Genomic DNA, 21,593 nt, shown 5'->3' on the forward strand with positions numbered 1-21,593 from the left:
GGCTTTATGGATGCTTATATGTGCCTTTGGAGAATGATCTATTCAAAACCCTTTTCTCCTGTGTGTTAACAAAGGGTCATGTGTGTGTGTGAAGGCCAGAGATTGATTGGGGGATCATTTCTCAGGGACTGTATAGCTTGTTCTTGAGACAGGATGTCCAGTTCTGCTAGTCTGTGTAGCTCGTGCTCCAGGAATCCTCCACAGCCTACTTCATCCTTCTGCATTCTTGAATTTAATCCTCACTTCTTTTTTTCCTGTCTTGGGAGGAGCATGAGGTCCTGGGTTTTAAGTGGTTCCCACTGTTGGGCATTTACAGTGAGGAATTTTCTTCAGAGCCGGTCTCCACCATGAGCTTCCACCGTTTATGTTTTGTTTTCTGTTTCCTCCGGTACTCCCTAATTTCCCTTGTGATGTCTTCTCTGACCTGTCAGTTACTTAGGACTATGCTGTGTGACGTCTGCATATTTGCAAACCTTCCAGCATCCTTCCTAATACTGAGTTCTAATTCCATTCCTGAGGTTGGCAAGCACCCTCTGACTGATGTCGTCCTTCATCAGTCTTGTTTTACAGCCTCACGCTCAGGCTGTTCTGGAGAGCCGTCTGTGCGTTCCTCAGGGGAACGTGTGTACTTCGTTTCTGAAATATTTAAGGGCCAATGGGATGGCTCAATGACAGTGGCTCTTGCTGTCAAACCTGACGACCTGAGTTCAATCACCCAGACTCATGTGGTAAAAGGAGAACCATCTTCCTGCCTCAGCACTTGTCCTTCTTATATGCACACGCTGACACGCCCCATCAGCTTTGGGGTCCAGAACGAGAGTTCTCCGTGTGTCTTCCAGCTCTGCTCCTTCCTCCTTTGTGCTGGGCCACACACCTGGTGCTTCCCACCCTCTACCTCACAACACCATTCCTGCAACAACCAAGATGAAGAGAATGTCGTTCTTATGAACAGATAAAGACAGCAAGGTGCAAAGTGCACCATGCCTGCCGCTCTCCCCGGGTCATTATAGCGTTGCCATTGTCCTAGTGTGACCTTTAACCTTACAGGAACAAGTAGACACGACGGAGTTGATCCAGGCTGCCTGATTCCAGAGCTGATATCCCCATCCCCCTCCCCGTCCCGGTTCCCCTGGACCAGCGCCATCCCTTCCTTATCTGGTCGTTTTAAGGATTACAATGGGCTAAGTTAGCCGGCCAACAAGGATTGAGTCCTTCTCCTCCTCCCAAGCGACTTCATGAGGACCACGCTATGGCCTTAGCTGCTTGGAGCCGCATCAAGGTTAGCCTGAAACAGTAGAGCAGGGTGGACTAGCAGCCATGTAACCCGATGTCTTTATTTCTCCCCCACACCCCCGTGCAGAGGCAAAAGGCGACAAGGCTAAGTGGGTGTTCACTTGGCCCCTCATCTTCCTCCTGTGCGTCACCATCCCCAACTGCAGCAAGCCTCGCTGGGAGAAGTTCTTCATGGTCACCTTCATCACGGCCACTCTGTGGATCGCGGTGTTCTCCTACCTCATGGTGTGGCTGGTGAGTGGCGGCAGCCCCTGCCCAGTCTTCCGAGCTGAGGTCCTGCCTGTGGGCAAGTCACTGGCCTTGCTAACCTCTGCCTCTCTCCCAATACAGAGTAATATTAATGGTGCTAACAGTCCCTGCTGTGTGCCCCAGTAGACCCCATGCTTTGTTCCCTCTAAGGTGGGGACGGGCACTGGGAGGGGAGACCTTCAAGAGGCTACTCTGGGTGGGGAGAGATGGACAAACAATTGGTCCCCTCATCTCTATGGTCCCCGGAAGAATGTAAAGGAAGGAAATGATTAGTGAGGGGTAGCCAGAACTCTCCGTGAAAAAGCTGCCCCTTTCTAACAGACCCATGGAATAAATACTTTTAGCACCCCCATTTTACTGATAGAGAAACTGAGGCATGACGGTTGTATGAATAGCTGGGGAGAGTTGAAAACTAGTGCAGGTTTCCAGCAGGGGGCCTAGAAGCAACAAGGCAGGATGTGGCTGGATTTCCATTCATTGGGAAGGTCATCTGTCAGATGCTTGCACTTCATTAAGTCATTTCCTTTTCCTCCTAACAGAGGCCAGCAGGGAGGAAGGTGAGCAGGGCTTGGCTGGTGAGGCAGTGGGGCCAGGAGAACTTTTCTTTGGACACAAGGGCCCCTTACCCTTCACCCTAGAACAGCAACAGCAGTTCTCAACTTCCTAATGCTGCTCAGTCTTCCTGATGCTACAACCCTTTAATACAGTTCTTCATGTTGGAGTGACCCCAACCATAAAATTATTTCCACTGCTACTCCATAACTGTAATTCTGCTATTGTTGTGAATAGCAATGTAACTATCTGATATGCAACCACTGGGAATGGATCATTTGACACCCCCCCCAAAGGGTTGCAACACCCAGGTCGGGAACCACTGTAGAGGAAGGATGCAGGTTGCAGGAAGGATGATGGGCTACGGGGAGTCACCCAGGGCCTTGAGTATGCTAGACAAGTGCTCAATCACTGAGTCACATGCCCTGCCCAAGAGAAGAGATTTGAAGCCTAGCCCTACTTCTTAAGACCATTAAAACTGAGCAGGTGACTCACTGACCCAACTCTCGGAGCCAAGGTGAGCCCCTCTGTGAAGTTGGGGTGACCACCACTGCCTCTCAAGGCTGTTGACCCAATGTTAGGCACCCTGATCCCTGTGTGGTCACCACCTCATTTCCCTTCTCCCCAACCATGTGTGTTGAGAGCATAGCTGTTAGGATCCTGAATAGCACTAGGAATGTTTTTGTAGGGTTTGGGGTGGGGGGCTTGTTTTTCTGTGTTGGTGTGGGGAAAGAGCCTGAAATAGTTTCTACATCCCTAGAAAAAGGCACCTCTCAAAGACGGGAACAGCTGTGCCTTGAAAGAATTGAATCTCATATCTCATTTCCCTGAGTAGAATGGGGAGCTGCCATCTTTATGTCTTAAAGGGACCGGTGATGTTTCCTACTAAACCATGCTCCCCAAACATGACAAGTTAAAAAAAATAATAAAGTACATTGCGACATTTGAGTAGGGATGAGGATTAAAGAATGTGTGAGATTCTTCTCTCATTACGGAAAAATGGAGTCAGTACTGTTCAATGAGCTCTAGGTGACAATGAGATGGGACACTCCCACCTCCAGGATCTTCATTTACAAATCCCGCTTTTGTTTAAAAGACCAGAGTCCTAACCAGGTTAGACTGGGGGCATGAGAGGCACCCTGCTAGGCCAGTCTGATGGCTTTGAATGTTGATTACTTTGGCTTAGGAAAATAGAACTATCCTGAGGGTAGGAGTGGGTAAAGAAGAGAGTGCCTCTGACCTCACCTTGATCTCTAACGTGTGCCTGCTCTGGTGGTCCATGTCTATATCCATATGTCCTAATGAGACTCCAGGGAGAAGTGGAGCCCATCCCAACCCATCATCTTTAAGACTGTGTTTACCTGCAAGGCATTAGGAAGAACCACTTGTAGACGTCAGTGTCAATCAGAGGAACCTTGAAATGGACTTCCAACAGCGCAATTAGGGATACTGGAGAGCAAAGAGAAACTCAGAACATGGCTCTGCTTCCTGTTCAAAGTCTGTGCATCTGGAGGCTTGGAGCACAGGGTTGGAGTCCAGGGTAGAAAAAGGCCCATGTGATATCCCTGACCCCTGACCCATGGGCCTTTGACCCTTGACCCTAGAGCATGTGAGCATACCCACAAATTGTGCAGATTATCTGTTCCTCCACCCTGATACTTCTTAACCGTCTGATTCGGTGGCTTTAAAAGGAGAGACAGTTCTAGGAACTCCATGGCAGCTCAGTTACTGCTCTTAAGATGTCTAGCATCACCTAGATTCATCAAAATTCATGGTCACAGCTATGTGACGCTGATTGACACTGAAGTCTACAAGTGGTTCTTCCTAACGTCTTGTAGGTAAACACAGCCTTAAAGGTGATGGGTTAGGATGGGCTTCACTTCTCCCTGGAGCCTCATTAAGACATACAGATATGTCCTAATTGGCTTGTGTGGACTTGGTGATGATGAATCAGTTGTTCCCGCCCCTGTGTCCCTCTCCTTCCAAGGCCAGGGCATGTTAGCAGTGTATATTGTCCGATAAAATGAGGTGTATTCATCCCCACTCAAGAGCAGGAATATTGGGTCAGACTCACCCTGGGCACTAAGTTCAAACTCAAACTTCCCCAGGGCTCTTTCTGTGATGCACAAATATGAGCTGAGCCTGGCACTTGTGAAGCACCTTTAGTCTTGAGCTCTCAGAACCCTGAGATCTGAGTGCTCTCATTTTCTTGTCCCCATAGAATGCAAACAAATGATTGAAACAAGAGGAAACATTGCCTCATGAGCATGTGGCACTGGCCAGGTACTCACGTTACACTTCCTTGTTCCATCCTTGCTACTGAGCCCATGAGAGAGCCTGCCTTAGAGAAGCAAGCCTGATTGTCCAGAGTCATACAGCATCGGCTGGGACTGGAACCATTAACTGGTCCTAGTTTAATTTCTGTTGCTGTGAAAAAAATATAGACCTGGACTAGAAAGCAACCTAAAGGAACTTAAGACTACATCACACCCACACTCAAGAATAGAGAGAGAAGTAAATACATAAATGCTTAGTTCTCAGCTCACTTTCTTTACTCTTTTATGGTTCAGGACCCAGACCTGGGGAATGGTGCTGCCCATAGTGGACTGGGTCTTCCCTCCTCATTTAACATAGTTAAGCAATACCCTATAGACATGCCCAAAGCCAATCTCATCTAGACAATCCCTCATTGATGCTATCTTTCTGGACGATTATAACATTGCCTTAGGTTTTTTACTTTCTTTCTTTTTTGCTATAATGAAAAACTATGACTAAAGGAACTTGGGAAGGAAAGAGTTTAGCCCAGGCTTACACTTGCACATCACTGTTCATCATTGAAGGAAGTCAGGACAGGAACTCAAACTGGGCAGGATCCTGGAGGCAAGAACTGATGCCAGAGGCCATGGAGGAGTGTTGCTTACTGGCCTGCTCCTTATAATCTTGCTCAGCCTGCTTTCTTCTAGAACCCAGGACCAGCAGCCAATGAATGGCACCACCCACAATGGACTAGGCTCTTCCCTATCAATCACTAATTAAGAAAATGCCCAATAGCTAGAGGCATTTTCTCAAGTGAGGTTTCTTCCTTTCTGATGACTCTAACTTGAGTCAAGTTTACAAAGCTAGCCATCACAGCTGAAGTATGGTCAGCCACCACTTTTGATGATCCCAAAAAAGAGGCAAGCTGCAGCCAAAGGATAAACCAGGGTGGTCCAAATGCCTCCAGGGCTTTCTATCTGTCTACCCAAATTCTGCAGCCAAGGGCTCCAGCCAGCTCTCAAGTGACCTCGTCTCAAATGGCATTCACTGTCAACTGTGTGGCTGCATTCAGGATCTTGAGAAGCCCTTGATGCAGCAGATCTGGGTCTTGGAGTTTCTCCTATGGAAATAAGACATCAGTTCAGAGACTGACATACAGACACATCAATGGAGAGGAGCATTTGGCTGGGGTCCATGCTCCAGTGCTGAACAGCTGGAGTCCATGGGCATCTGCACTAACCTCTCTGGTTCTCCTATGACATAATAATGCTGTCCTCCTCACCAGTGGGCAGTAAATAATACAGTAGGTAAGGTTACGAGAGTAAGACACCTTTGCAGACTGCCTGGTATACATAAAGTCCTCGGTAGAGATCCAACAAGAAGCCATTGAAATATCTGTGAGTGAGGGATTAGTCAGAAGGCACAGGCAGTACAATGAAAGCTAAGCATTCATTTAAAATGTGCTTAGAGGAGAGTTGTGAGTGGGGAGTTATTAATGCTATATTATTACATGAAACCAACAGTTACAAAATGGATAGTGATAATATGACCTTCCCCCCCCCCATTTTTTTTCCTAAAACACACCATCAAAACAAGATGGAGATACACAGACATTTTCAAATGTGGTTCCCAGCTTCAGGGCACTAAACCCGAATGCAAGTTATCAGGCCTCACGTTGGGACTCTGGGGTAAGACTTGATGATGTGGTTCTAATTAGCCTTCCAAGGATCGTCTGTGTTCTCAAGGTGGGGATCCACCTGCAGATGTAATGCACAAATAGCAGTTGTGGATGGCTCTTTAAAAAAAAAACGGTAGTTAACTGTTCTTTTAATTTTACTTTTTTAAAAAGTGTAATGCGGGACTGGAGAGAGATTTCAGTGGATAAGAACACTGGTGGCTCTTCCTGAGGACCCAGGTTCAATTCCCATCACTCACATGGCAGCTCACGAGAGCATCTGTAACTCCAGTTCTAGGGGATCTGATGCTTCTGGCCACCCTGAATGTGGCTCACAGACAGACACGCATGCAAAACTCTCATCCACATTAGATAGATAGATAGATAGATAGATAGATAGATAGATAGATAGATAGATAGATAGATAGACAGACAGACAGACAGAATGAACAACCATTTAAAAGAGAGTGCTAAAACTATAAGCAGAAACTGTGATGGCAGAGCCAGGGACATACAAAAAAGATTTCTTTGCACACACCTTTAATCTCAGCACAGGGAGGAAAAGACACGAAGTCCATGACTTCGAGGCCAACCTGGTCTACAAAGATCCAGGCTAGCCAAGACTACGTAGTAAAACCCTGTCTCAAAAAAAGATAGTTTTTCTAAAGGGTCTGAGGCAGTGGCTCACTGGTAGAGAGCTCATCTGGCATCCCAAAGGCCTGGCTTCAGTCCCAGCACCTCAGTCCCAGCACCACATAAACCAGGTCTGGTGCTGCGAGCCTGTAATCCTGTCATGTAGGAGGTAAGTGGAGGCAGGAAGAGAGTCTTCTCCTGCTATAAAGCCAAGTTCAAGGCTAGCCTGGGCTATATGGGACCCACCTCCAAAAAAAAAGTCTTCAGAAATAAACCATAGTCCAGATTTTTCTCCTCATTATAGCAATATTACATTTAATTTAAAGGCACACGAGGAAGGGAGCTTCCAGCGCTGTTACATTCTAAGTTGTCCCTAATCCTTGACTCTGGCCTCTTCTTCAGGTGACTATTATTGGATACACACTTGGGATCCCTGATGTCATCATGGGCATCACTTTCCTGGCAGCAGGCACGAGTGTCCCAGACTGCATGGCCAGCTTAATTGTGGCGAGACAAGGTATGGATCGAGCCACGGCCCCCAGCACCTCCTGGCAAACCCCCTGTTTCTGCTGGCTGAGTTATGGCTCTTAGGACTGACATTTGTCAAGCCCTGCTCAGAAGGAGACCGAGGCATCCAGAATTTGTCATTGTTAGATCCCTTGGGGAGAGACCACTCACTCTTGCGGTGTCACTGTTTCTGGAGAGACATAGACAGATATCCATCCACCCCATACAAGGCACGTACAGACCAAAGAAATGATTCCATCCGAATCCAGCTTGGGGAACCAGAGAGTTCGTTTACTGGCATTACTCACAGAGTGTGGGTGGGGGAGGGGCCACTTACAGGAACATGGGTGACCCCAAGCCTCTCTGCATCGCTATGGGTCCCACTCCCACCATGGATGATGACCTCACGAAGGTTTCATCATGGAACCTACCCACCACTCCCTCCTGCATCCTGGCTGCACAGGCCCTGGCGGGGAGGGGGATGTAGAGTCAGTAGGCTTTGTGCAAGTGGGAGGCAGGAGGGAGTAGTGGGTAGACTCCCAGGTAAAGGTCTGATGATCCTCATCCCTCTCCTGCTTGGGAAGTCAATGGTCCCATTCCCTTCACCACAGGCCCACCTGTCAATCAGCCTCATTTCATTGTCATGACTACAGGGCCGGGGTTATCTCTGCTCCTCGACAGATACGGAATGGTCTTGGTACTCCCAGAAGAAAAAGCTGTTCTACAACAAATACTAAGAAGGACTCCCTTAGATCTTTCAAAGTGCTTTCCTATGTGGTCGTTCTAAAGGAGACATGTCCTGAGGTTACATATGGGATGGGACAGAGCCTCCACCTAGAAGTCATACAGCAAATGAGCTGATTGTACGCATTAGTTACTTTTGCGCTGCTGCGGCCAAATTACTCCACAATACCAAAGGGAAGAAGGCCTTATCTTTGCTCGTGGTTTCCAGAGATCTCAGCCCATTACAGCAGAAACTGCAGGGCACACAACGTGGTTCAGGGCGTGGGTGGTAATGAGTGTCCACATGGAGGTGGGTCGGGAACCAGAGGCTGGAAGTCAGGACCTACTTTCAAAACTTAGGCTCCACTTCCCAATGCCCCACGATGTGTCTACATACTGCCACCATCTGAGGAACAAATGTTCAGAGCATGGGCCTTTTGGAAACACTTGAGGTTCAAGCCATAACAAATGAGAACTTTTGTTATGCCAAGTCTAACTTAGTCAAGCATCATGGGACTCCCAGACACTGGCTCTGTCTGTTCTCCTGAATTCTAGAAGATGGTGGGTTTTCTTTGGGGTTTATGAAGTGACCCAGGTGGACCGAGATGGAGAGTCACTCACAGTCCTCGATGGCAAACCAAAGACTTGTTAAACCTGGCCTTTCCTTCTCTACTTCTCTCTACCAAGGAGAAAGCATCCCAGAGTGGCCTAGAGGCAGGTTTTCCTGGGAGGCAAGAATTTGAAGTCCATGGGAGGGGAAGGTCGAAAAGCAAGACTAACCTCAGGAGACAAGAGGAGAAGGCAGTGCCAGGGAGAAGGGTTGGCTCTGCAAATAAAAGCACATTCCTCCGAGAGATTCAAAGGCTGAGGGGACATGAAGAGAAGGCAGTGTGAGAGCCTGTTGTGGGGCAGGTAGGCACATGCCTGACAGAGAGAATTAGAGGTCAGTGGAAGCAACAGCTGAGGAGAATGGAGTTTACTTGGGTGGCCATTGATCTTTCTAGAGCAGCTCCCACAATTGAACTTACTGGAAGATTGAAACCAGGGCCTGGTGTCTGCGGGGCCTACTCACTCTTCACACTCCTGCTTGACTCCCTGTGTGAACAACAGCCCTCCGGCTTGCTTAGCCTGTAGCTAATGCTCCTCCAGGCTCTGTTTCTGCTGTTACGGTCTGTGTGTCCCTGTTTCTTCATCCACACTTCCTCCTTACCAGAACAGCTGTATTCGAATCCCCTTACTTCACTAAAACTTTATTTATTGGCATCTGTAAAAATTCTAAACTCAGTCACAGTCAGAGGCTCTGGGTGGACATGAATTGAAGGCAGGACGGGGACAGCTCCCTTCACAATACAGCAGCTGAGAAGAAAGCTGAGGTGCATGAAGGGCGTCTCTGACATTCAGTCACTTGAGCCTAGGGGAAGTCAGTCTTCTGTGGTCCACAGCACACAGGTAACAAAGTCACCCCTGGGTGGGGCTAAGGAAAGACAAGGCAAAAGGATGTTTGTCTTAGACTCAAGCAGGAAGTGATGCAGTTGTAGACACCTCTGGGTATGGGTAGTCCCAGTGGGTTCCGTGCAAGGTCTGATTTAGGAACAGGGGCAAACAGGGTTCTATAGCAGGACACTATCTCACAGTAACTACAGTAGAAGAACTGTGTGTGAGACTGAGGCTTGGGGTGCAAAGGGATCGGAAGTTAATAGCGATGTGATGGACTGAACCCAGTCCACATGATCAGGGTAGAAGCTTCTCTATGACAGAAGGCCCATTCAGAGCCCCATTCAGAGTCAACTGTCTGAAGCAGGGGTCACACAAGTGCTCTGACAGGAGCTTCTGCACCAGGCCTCCTTACTGGCTCCCTACAGGTAAAAGCATGGTCTGGCAAGTATTGACTGGGGCACTCACAACGATATATCCAGACCCTCAGAGCCTGCAGTCATGCTCAGTCAGGAACTGCTTGTTACAAAAGCCCCAGGTGACATGTGCACACCTTAAGGTGTAACTCACACTTTCCAAAGGCTCCTCAAAGAGTTTCCTATCTTCCCAGCCAGTTACCCTGAGAAGCACTCAACCCCTCCTCTCCAAATTCCAACATCCCAATCAGGTACAAGTAGCTGGTCCCGAGCAATCACGGTACATTCCTTCATGGAGCTTGAGGCTGGGAGCCTGGTAGACCAGAGTCATGGAGATCCAGATCTCAGAGCCCTAAGCTGACAAGATTCTAAAGTTTTTCACACCGGGGAGGAAGAGGCATGCACTGGAGGGCCATCAGAGAACAGTGATGAGAACACAGGAGGAGAAGTCTGGCTCACTGGAGGATAGTCAGGATGCATGTCGGGATGCTGGCTGGGCCTCTGATGAGTGTCACAGCTCCCCAAGTGATGTTATGTTTGTAGACATTCATGTTTCCACGTTTGTGGGTGCCAGGTTACAACGTCAGAGTTCCACCAACATGAGTCTTCTTAAAAGTCGTTCTAAGTCTTCAAGAGACTAAGTGCCCCAGCTGTGTGATCAACAAGATCTTGGACAGTGGGGCAAGAAGGGGAGTGAACCATAGCCTCTGACTGGAAAGAGAAAGGTCCTGTTTCTGAAACCACCAGAACGTAAGATTGGATGCTCTGTGGACCCAGATCAGGTCATGGATGCCACTGTCTAGGCACAAATATGCATCATGACTTGGTAGAAAGGATACGGGACCGGCATCCTGAGGCTGAGCCTCTAACAAAGTGTTAGCCCTTGGTCACCTGCCACATGAGAGTGGTGGTCCCACCCAAACCCAGCAAAGCCGGGAGAACCTAATGAAGAGAGCCAGCGGTAGGCCCCGGAGAATGGTGGCTGTCGAATCTGACAGGAGAATAACAGAGGAGCTAAAGCTGATGGTGGCAGGGGGACTTAAACAGTGTTTGCATTTCACATTCTGAAGGCTGGAAGAGGAAGGTCAAGGTGTAGGCAGGATTGGCACTTTCCGGCAGCTGTGAGGGAAGAATCCTTTTCCTCTCCCAACTCTACTTGGCCACCTTGGTGTGTGCATGGTTTTCTCCTTTTCCTAAGACTCTAGGACCAGAGCTCAACCTTCATCATAACCCATTACCTCTAAATAAGGCCACATCTGAAGTGCTGGTGTGGGGTCAGGACATCCACATACAGATACCACCCACAAAAGGAACCTTTGGGTCTCGTGAAAATATGGTATCTTAGACCACACAGAAATTTTACAAGAGTAGAACCCACGAAGGACTCCCCTTCTCTTGAACAGCCCTGCTAGAGCGGTTCAGGGAGGGAGTGAGTTCCCTGAGACCCACTCCTGATGGAAAGAATGTGTTGTTTCTCCCCCAGGGCTTGGCGACATGGCAGTCTCTAACACCATCGGAAGCAACGTGTTTGACATCCTGGTGGGGCTTGGCATCCCATGGGGCCTGCAGACCATGGTTATTAATTATGGATCCACAGTAAGTCCTGCCACTTCCTGAAGAAGAGCATAAGTTTGTTTCAGAGGGTGGGACGGTGCTCTCTTAGTTCCAGCCTGGAGCACTGGGGAGATGGACTACCATTTCTCCTTTGCACCCACTTTCTTTAATGGCTTCTACAGCAGCCTGGTCTGCAGGAGGAAACTCAAGCTAACTCTCTGCTCCTCGGTGTCCCTTCCTCTTGCATAAGCCAGCTCTGTTCCCATCCCAGGCCACTTCCTGATGAACCAAGTGTAGACCCGCACCTGTGGCTCCCCACTTGTCATGATGCTCTGACCATCCTGCATGCATCGGCAGGGGAGGCTCTGACCATCCTGCATGCGTTGGCAGGGGAGGCTCTGACCATCCTGCATGCATCGGCAGGGGAGGCTCTGACCATCCTGCATGCATTGGCAGGGGAGGCTCTGACCATCCTGCATGCATTGGCAGGGGAGGCTCTGACTATCCTGCATGCATCGGCAGGGGAGGCTCTGACCATCCTGCATGCATTGGCAGGGGAGGCTCTGACCATCCTGCTTGCGTCGGCAGGGGAGGCTCTGACCATCCTGCATGCGTCGGCATGGGAGGCTCTGACCATCCTGCATGCGTCGGCAGGGGAGGCTCTGACCATCCTGCATGCATTGGCAGGGGAGGCTCTGACCATCCTGCATGCATTGGCAGGGGAGGCTCTGACCATCCTGCATGCATTGGCAGGGGAGGCTCTGACCATCCTGCTTGCGTCAGCAGGGGCCCTGTGTTCCCCAAAGGGGAGGATGAAGACTCTGAAGGTGGGGCTTTTAGAATAGACTGGCCGACCAACTCAGAGATTCGTGGCCCTGTGCTTCATTTTCCAGGTGAAGATCAACAGCCGGGGGCTGGTCTATTCCGTGGTGCTGCTGCTGGGCTCTGTGGCTCTCACTGTGAGTTTTACCATTTCCAAATGGGAGCGCCGTGCACACCTCATCTCATCCAGCTCAGCCTGGCCGGGCACATCTCCCTGTGACTTGCCCTCCAGGGTGAGGCAAGCCAAGGACACGTCTATACTTAAAGATAGCCCTAAACTTACATTATTATTATTATTATTATTATTATTATTATTATTATTATCATTTTGTCAAGAGCAACTGCAGTCACCATGGTACTTCATCCTGAGCAAATAAGGTGTCACCAGAGGACCTGGGAAATTACCTTGATCAGTTAAGGCATGACCAAGGACCTGAGCTTGAGTCCCAGAACCCATGTAATCAAAAGAAGGGGTCATAGTGGTGCCCACTTGTAATTTCATCTTGGGGAAAGCAGAGACAAGCAAGGCCTTAGGGACTGGCCATCCAACCTAGCCAAACTGGAATGTTCCGGGTTCAGCGAGAGACTCTGTCTCAAAAAGAAGGTGAATAACATTTAAGGAATGATATCCATAATTGTCCTCTGACCTTTACACGCACCCACATACATGCACACATTCACGCGCGCACACACACACACACACACACACACACACACGCAAAGATATCACTAGAGTTGTCATGTCATACATTTCAATTCTTTCTGACTAGTCCAGGGAGAGAGAAGTTCTCCACACCCACTGACCTGACAATCGGGGGACATGACAGTCCTCAGGACAACGTGTAATGACAATGACTTTCCTCCCTGCTCTCATGCACAGACCTGTGCTGTGCATTTTGTAACTATGGTATTTTATTTAATCCTCACCGCCCCTGATGAGGAAGGTACTTCTAGTCCCATTTTGCAGAGGAACTCAAGGCTCAGACGTTAAGCAGAGTTGGGGGTTTGAGGCCAGACTATTCTCTTTACAGATCTCTTGGCTCTGTGGAGGCAGCTGTGGTCCAGCCCAGGGAAGCTTCGACTCAGGGTTAAGAGCTAGGGCAGTGGGGGGGGGGGGGGCTTGTTCTCCCAACATGTACAAAACAAAGTGGTGCCCCAAGCAGAAGTTTACCCAGAATGGCTCAGATGAGCCTGGGAAGTCTGCTGAAAAGATTATGACACCAAGTTCTGAGGCAAGGGGGAAGGCCTGGTTTCCTTAGAGAAGGGCCATAGTAAGAATGCATTGCACCCTGAGAAAGTGACCTGTCTCCTAAGAGACAGTCAGTGCCTGAGAGTGGCTGCTGTGGGTTCAACCATGTCCTGGGACAAGTCTCAACTGGACCAGAATCTCGTCTACATTTTATAAAACGGGCTCTAGAGTCCACACTGTTACTGTTTGGTAAAAGCCTCCTTTGGGTCTCTCGTCCCCACCAAGCCTAGCTCTCCCCCTATCTCCTACCAGGTCCTTGGCATCCACCTCAACAAATGGCGCCTGGACAGGAAGCTGGGCATCTACGTGCTGGTCCTCTATGCCGTCTTTCTGTGCTTCTCAATAATGATAGAGTTTAACGTCTTTACCTTCGTCAACTTGCCCATGTGCAGAGAAGACGACTAAAGCTGAGCTGTCACCCAGGAAAGTGCTGTGGCCACCACGGGGCTGGTGTCCTCTCTCTCTCTTTCTCCGCACAGGTCTCGACTGCCTTGGCAGCCACTGTCAACTCTTTCATGAGCTGGAAGGAAGGGCCACCATGGTCTTTGGTCATGGGCCAAGCTGCTGGGCATCTGTCCCTGCGTGACAGGGTCCAGTCATTATTTGAACAGCTCCACAGACTCTTGGCTACCAGCTGCGGGGATGCATCCTGTCTCTTCTCTCTTGCACACTTGAGTCAAAAGGACTTCTGTGTGCCGTTTGTCTTTTTGTTACATGGGCAGCCTCAGAAATGAGTCAGCCAGTGAACACGAGGTGTCCTAGGTGAGTGCAAAGTAGGGCCAGAGGCAAGCGTCACCTCTGGGCCTGGAGAAAGCAAGCAATGTCATCATGACTCTGCTGGAAACAACTGGAAACTTAGAAGAGACACGGCATCAACCCGCAGGGGCTTTCGACCACTGCAGTTATAGGAAAAATAGGAAGAGTGGAAAAGTAATTTCCCAATAGAGGAGAGAAAAGCAAGCAAATACTGTTATCCTTTTTATTGACACATTCAGAAACTGAGCAATGAAATATTAAAAATAAAACGTCACATATAGATCACCATACTTGAAGACTATCATTCCACACAAAAGGATCATTAACAGGGAACAAAAAGGTGACCCTCGGAGAAAAATTAGCCCTCTGTGTGTCATCCCATGCTGGCTCCAAGACGATTTGGTTTGGAATATAGGAAAGGTGGAAGACCACCCAGAAACAGGTGCTAACTCAGAGACACAGTGGGGAATGTAGTCACAGCTACACATTTCAGACCTTAGGAGGCCAGCCCTGTCCTGTCAGGTTTGTAACTTCTCTGTTAATGATCTGCTACAGAACTACCCTGTCGGAAGACACAATGTTTATATTGTTCATATACCCAAGCAATTGCAGAAGCGATGGTTAATGACAAGAAGAGAGCCTCAACAAATCGCTCTCTCTGGTTAACTGAATTGAAAAAACATACCTTAGAGTTGTTAGAACTAAGTCTTTTCAACTTCAGAGTTTGCTACAGCAAGCAAGGCCAGGGATGGCAGATGGACCCAAACATAGGAAAACACGAAACAATGTTTGACTGCTTTGTAGCTCTGTGTAACAGATTCATGACTCTAAACCATCCCTGGGTTCTAATGAGAAAGCACAAATTAATTTTATATAGTGAGGTTTTTATTTTTTTAATGTTTCTATTGCAAAAGTCTATCAGATCCGATGCACTTTGAATACTGAGATATTTTGCACAGTAGAGGGCATGGGAATGACCCAGGGTAACGAGAGGAGGGTTTTTAGTGATTTTAATCTTGGTGGCTCCTGTAAATCCAGCAGCCCAGTCCTTCTGGGCCCGAGGTGGAATTTGTAGCACCGTTCTCTGAATTTCAAGGGACAAAGCATTCAAGCTTGTGTTCCTTAAGTTCCCTTAGTAGAACTGCATTGAGACCTCGCTCCCATTACCAGCCTTCTGTTTGAGGTTCACATCAGTATTAGTAGCTCGACTAAGTCAAGGCTTTGCTTTTTGTCTATCTGGATAAGGTCAGTGGTCTCCAGAATGAGGCAGCATAATTTCCCTTAAAAAGAAGAGCTAATAGGCTAAGGGAAGGAGTCTGAAGGTGCCTCAGTGTAAATTCAGCTTCAAGAGGCTTCAGAGTTGATCTACTCCCTAGTAGCTCATATAACACACACACACACACACACACACACACACACACACACACACACCTCCCTTTCACAGATGCATGTAAGCTCTGAGTGCTTCTGTCTCCCTGTAGAGCCTCCTAACGCCTCTGTAGTGTACGCATGGGTCAGCAATCGACACCAAGTGACTCTAGTTTAGCTTCAGGATGTAGCAGAGCCGAGGCCAAAGTTACTCATCACTCCTCCTGCTCTGGCTGGTGCACCAGATTGGCCAGCCCGGCACAGTGGGGTGATGGTGAATTTGCTGTGAGTTGGGGGTATGAATCTTACTTCTTGGGTCAAGACCCCGCGGAATGCTTAACTTACCCAGAAATTTTTTTCAAATCGTATTCTAACACCTGCCCTAGTGGATTGCCTGTTTTTTTTCCTGCAAAAGACCAACCACTATTTTTGAGACGTGAAGGCCCAATTCACAGTGCCTGAGGGTCTGCACTGTGTTTTGTATCCCTGCAGCCTCCGTCTACCCCTCAGAAGCTTCTAGAAAGCGATACAGTGTCTCACAACTGCAGTTGGAAGCTGAAAGTTACATTTTCAGTATGAAGGGCACACCTTGTGCTGGTCTTCCTTGAAATGTGCCAACGATCCTCAAAGGCTCTGGTCATCTCTTATATCTAAGAAACTACAGGTTGAAAGTGAAAATTTTCTCTGTTCTTAACTAAATACTTTTCCTCATGAGTTTAAAGAGTCATTTGGTAATATAGGCCTTCGTTTTTTGAAAAAACACGCCTCCGTTAGCATACACAATTGCTTTTGTTGTTTTATCCCTAAAGCTAAATTAGCATGGTGTAATTACTTCTGCTACAAAAAAAGAAAAAAAAACAGTTAAAAAAATAGACTTTGCTTTTCTCTTCAGAGGCAGAAAATCAGAGCAAATGCTATGTTCAGATGCAAGGCGTCTGTCTCTCTCCTGGCCTGAATCCTTTATAGAACTGAAGGGGGGGCAGTCTGTGGACAGAGAAGGTGAGGGTAAGATTAATCCTCCTGAGAAAGGCAGGAGAGAAGTCCAGCACAGCACTGGAGACTGCTCTCTGTGGCCTCCCCACTTCCCTGGGTGTGAAATTGGGCTGCTCTTGTCTGACTAGATCAGTGGCCTCCTAGTCCACCTTGGCAGTAAGTAGCTGACACTTCTCAACCCACCAAGCCACTGATGCCTACCTACACACTGTCCCAACCCTTGGGGGAAGGCTTGGTTCTCTCTCTCTTTCACATGCCTTGCCCTCCCTTGTAAATTACCTTTGTAAGTTGCATGGAAAAGATGGCTGTGCTCTTGATAGATGCTTAAGGGACAAAGAATTTGTTACTTAGAGTTAAAATTGCAAGGAGATGGCATTCATTAGCCAGGTTTTAAATACATGCCAGAGGCGCCCTGATGTCTTCTAATACAATCTCCACAGGAGTCGTCCTTCCCTGGAGGCAGTGAGCAAATGTATCCAAGTCACCTGGGGATGGCTTGGATGCCATGGTGTGTCCATAGAAACTTCTAAAAAGTGGTTAACTCAAGTGACAATAAGACCTGATTCCTACCAGCTGACTACCTAAGATCCTGCCTCCCTGAACCCAGCTCTCTCCCCCCATGTAGACTCACTCACATGGCACCTGATTTCTCCAGGGATGAACACTCTGCCTTGGTTCTCTGGTCTCTGTAGCTTGGCACATCCCATGAACCCGCCAAGGGTCATACCCCAACTAGGCTTTCTCAAAATCTAAAGAAGGGGTTCCTCCTGTTTTCTGGGCAACTCTTCCCACTGTCAGTTATGTGGGTCTAAGAAAGAGACTTTCATGGGCTCTACCCACAGAGCAGGGGTGTCCCAATGTTTGGCTTCTCTGCGCCATATCATTTACAAAGTTCACACACATGAACCATGCAATCATGTCACTGTATATATATATATATATATATATATATATATATATATATATATATATATGTCCATGTGTGTATATACAATATAATATATATTATATATCCCCCAAAATCTCATAATGTTTCAAGCAAGTTTACAATTTGGTATGGGGCTATGTGTTGAACACTCCTGATGGTTACTTGTTTATAAAAGCAACCTAAACCTGGTGGGTGTTGCCTTTGTGATTTGCTTCATGTCTGATTTGGGAAGATGTCCCTTCATCAAATGCATGCCTTCATGCATTTGGGAAAAGGGACACTTTTCTCCACCTGTGCCACTCAGGAGGGGTTATGATTATAGGGAAGCCAGTTGAGTGGTCTAGGAGCTTTGGTTACCCTGTGGAGGGTTAAATATAACTTTTCCACTATCTGCATTCTAGCTTCCATGCCCCTAGGCTAAATCTTCAAATACCGCCACACACATCCACATACCCACACACGCACTGCTAGGGAGTCGGGGCTCTGCTTTAACCCTGTGTTTCTAATCTACCGTACGGTTTCCTGTCCAGTTGACCAAGTTGTCTAACTTCCTCCCACTCCCCTGGGCAATGGCTGAAGTTAGGTCTTGTCTAGTCTGCCCTGGTGTAGTCCTAGTGGCTCTGGGAAGCATCTAAGAGTTGAAAGCGGTCTGCTTCTGAGAAGGTCAAGGTTGTGGCTGTGGGCTTTTCTCTCTGTACTCCTTGTTAAAAACCCCAGGATAGATGCCAGCAGCAGGCCCCACATCTCTTCGCACAGTGCTGCCATAATTCAAGCAGTGGCTGCTTAGGCACCATCCAGAAATTCAAGAAAACCCCTAATCCTGGAGAGAATGTGGGCCTTCCCTACTTCCCCTTAGGAAACGAGCTTGCTTGTTGTTGCTGCTGCTGTCAGCTATTAATAGAAGTGACTTTTGGCGTGATCAGCTTTTGTCTACTAAGGAAGGGTCCAAGACAACCTTCACCCCTCCTCACTCTAGAATCCCCAACAGGGAAGTTTTGGGGTTCCCTCCAGAGGAAATGCAGACCTCTTCCAACAGGAGGCCTTTCCTCCTCCTGACTGTGACTAAGACTGAGACAAGTTCACTCTGTCCCTTGAGTGAAGTGTGCTGTGGGTGGGTTCTGGCTGCGGGTGTCCAACCTCACCTGGAGCTGCTACCCTCTGAGCTGTGGACTGTGCTCTGCCTTTTTCCACCTGACCTGCACCAGGTTTACTTGGGGCCCCCAGCAGACAGACTGTGGCTGACTCTTGGGATCTCCAGTCTGTGGAGGCTTGGCTGGTAGTCTGTGAGGCTGGATATGCCGTGCAGAGCACTCAGTCCTGGCAGGGTGTCCTCCCCTGTGTCTCCAAAGTCCTTCTTGATTTCTGACACAAAGGCAGCTTTCATTACACAGAGGCAGAGGTGACAGAAGGCCAGCCAGCTGCACCAGATCCAGGGGCAAGGTAGGGCTGCCAAGGCAAGCTAGGTCTGAGGAGACCGGGGACATCCAAGATGCCAAGGGCCAGGCTGGGCACAGTTTCCTCAGGAGGTTTGCACCTTTTCTCAATACAGCCTTGATTTACCACAGGCTGATGGAAACAGAGCCTCCTTTAAAACACTCCAAAATGAGAACTTCAGAGGCCATCCAGACACTACCCAGTGCCCACGAGACATCTGTAGCATACTGGGCTGAGCACCGCCATCTTAGTTCATTCTCTCTAACAGGCAGAGCAGGAGCAAGGCGTTGGAAAGCTGTAAATAATAAATATATTTATGCCGCTATTTATTTTTTCAATAACTGTGACCTCCTGCACTGTGAATGCTCTGTGATATGAGATTCTTAGTTTAATAAAACTGTCATTAAATTTGAATGAATTGATATTATTGGGTCCTAAACACTGGCATGAGTTAACTTCTATTATGCAGAAAAGCACTCTAGAGTAATATGTGAAATGAAACCTTTATAAGAAACCTAGCAGTCAGTGTGGTGACGAAAATCTATCAAAATCATATGCACCACCAATACAGTAAACAAGCACAAATCACCCTCCTGATAGACCTTCCACCCACATTTTCAGAGATACGAATGGGAATTTTTCTGAAAGAATTACGCTGGAATAACAGCCATTGGAAACCACTTCTATCTGCCTACCGAGACACAAAACTTCAGAGACGCGATGAGAAGTTGGAGCTTTTAATTCCAGAGGTTGGAAATGAGTACACAAAATTGGATTTGAGATTCATCTAGCATCGCCGGCATGAGTCCTGCCGGCCCCACCCTGTCCTCATGGGAGCTGTCCCATCTCACCTTGTCCCAGACACACTTTAAAGGGTTTCAGCTCGGTCGTTTGTTACGATCTTGAGAGTCTCGTGTGCGTGTGTGTGTGTGTGGTGTGTGTGTGTGTGTGTGTGTGTGTGTGTGTTGTGCATGGACACATTTGGGTGTGCACGTGTGCAGTTGGAGATGAGATTGACCTCAGGTACCGTCCCCTATTGCCCCTGACCTTGTCTTTTGAGGCAGCATCCCTCTCCCTGAAAACTGTTCTATGGCTGAGGTGCATGTCATAACACAGAGATACTTTTTAAAACACTGGGGGAGGGGACACACCACGCGCCACAATGCCCAGGTGTGGGTAGGAAGACACCTTGTGAGAGTCCGTTCTCTCCTTCCACCCAAGGATGGAGCTCAAGTTGCCAGTCTTGACAGCAAGGACTTTGACATGCTGAGCCGTCACGCCGGCACCGCAGGGGTACTCACGTGGATGTACAAACGTGCTTGCTGTTGCTGTTATTCACAATAGCAACGAGAGCCTACATGTTCATCAAAGAACGGGTGGATAAAGAAAATGGTGTATAGGGGCTGGGGATTTAGCTCAGTGGTAGAGCGCTTACCTAGGAAGCGCAAGGCCCTGGGTTCGGTCCCCAGCTCCGGAAAAAAAAAAAGAACCAAGAAAATGGTGTACATAGAGTTTCGGACATAAGAATGTGAAGTTACAAATTTTTCAGGAAAATCGATAGAATTGTAGAATATTAAATGAAATTACAAAGATTAAAAAAGATAAATACTGTATGTTCTCTCTCATTCGTCTTGGCTTCTCTTTTTAATTTATTTACTTATTTATTTATTTATTTATTTATTTATTTATTTATTTATTTATTTATTTTTGAGACATGGTCTCTACGTGATTCTGGTCGTCCTGGAATTCCCTATATAGACCAGGCTTGCCTTAACTCAAATAGATCTGCCTGCCTCTTCTTCCCAAGTGCTGGGATTAAAAGCGTGGATCTCCTCAGTTTCTGATTTTTCTACATATTGTATTTATGTGGGATGAGTATATGTAGGGGCCTAGAAACTAGAAAGGGGCCCCTGAGAGGGGAAAGGGGGGTTTAGGAGGTAGGAGACAGTAATAGAGCACCTGTGGAAAGGAGAATCCTGGGGGTAAAAGGATAAAGTGGGGGAGAGGAGAGGAGGAGTAGGAGTAGGGAAGGGTTAACCCAAAGTACGTATGTAAATTCCATACCAGAGCCTGCTACTCTGTGCTAGAGGACCTGGGTTCAGTTCCCAGCATGGATGTAGAAGTTAACAATCATCTGTGACTCTAGATCATGGGTTCAGATGCCCCTTTGTGACCTCTGAGTTCCCTGGGCAAACACGTTGTACACAGACATACATACAAGCAAAACCACTCATACACATAATAAAAATAACTACAAATAATTTTTTAACAAAAAAAAGCGAATGAAGAGGAACCATTTTTACGATGCTGCTACTTGGCAGGCAGTTATCCACCTCTTACAGACTCCTACAAGCTGCAGGGGTGGGCACCTCCATCCCCACCTCTCAGAAGACATTGGTCCAGAGAGTTTAAGGAATTTGCACAAGGCTATACTGTGGGGAAGGAAGGAGCTGAGAGAGCGGAAGCAGGAAGAGTTGCTGTCCCCCAGCGCCCAGGCACCCTTAACAACCCCAGATGAGTTTCCATTTGAGGCTGCTCTTTCTTGAGATCCCAGGAGCCTCAACTAGGACAAAAGCAGATGCACAGGCTGCCATCATGGCCTAATGACCCAACTAGTTGGGACTAGATGAGCCTTCGTCCTCTCCAGCCTGCTGTCAGTCACCATTTCCCAGGGGAGTCCCAGGACAGCATAGTGATTCACAGAGAAAGGATATACATCTTCCCCCCAGGGAGAAGTGAGATAGCCACTAA

The 21,593-nt window shown here is 47.9% G+C and overlaps 1 protein-coding gene across 2 annotated transcripts in view; it reads left to right on the forward strand.

The window, feature by feature from the left end:
* Slc24a4 (solute carrier family 24 member 4) overlaps window positions 1-19,256 on the forward strand; it is a 140,215-nt gene extending 120,959 nt beyond the window's left edge. For both annotated transcript variants that reach the window (NM_001401345.1, NM_001401346.1), the window contains 5 exon segments: window positions 1,361-1,527; window positions 7,061-7,175; window positions 11,222-11,334; window positions 12,186-12,251; window positions 13,616-19,256. In NM_001401345.1, coding sequence (NP_001388274.1) covers window positions 1,361-1,527; window positions 7,061-7,175; window positions 11,222-11,334; window positions 12,186-12,251; window positions 13,616-13,768 — 614 coding nt within the window. In that variant the 3' untranslated portion in view covers window positions 13,769-19,256.
* The last annotated feature ends 2,337 nt before the right edge of the window (window positions 19,257-21,593 follow it).

Source organism: Rattus norvegicus, chromosome 6 (genome assembly GCF_036323735.1).
Source record: "Rattus norvegicus strain BN/NHsdMcwi chromosome 6, GRCr8, whole genome shotgun sequence".
NCBI lineage: Eukaryota > Metazoa > Chordata > Mammalia > Rodentia > Muridae > Rattus > Rattus norvegicus.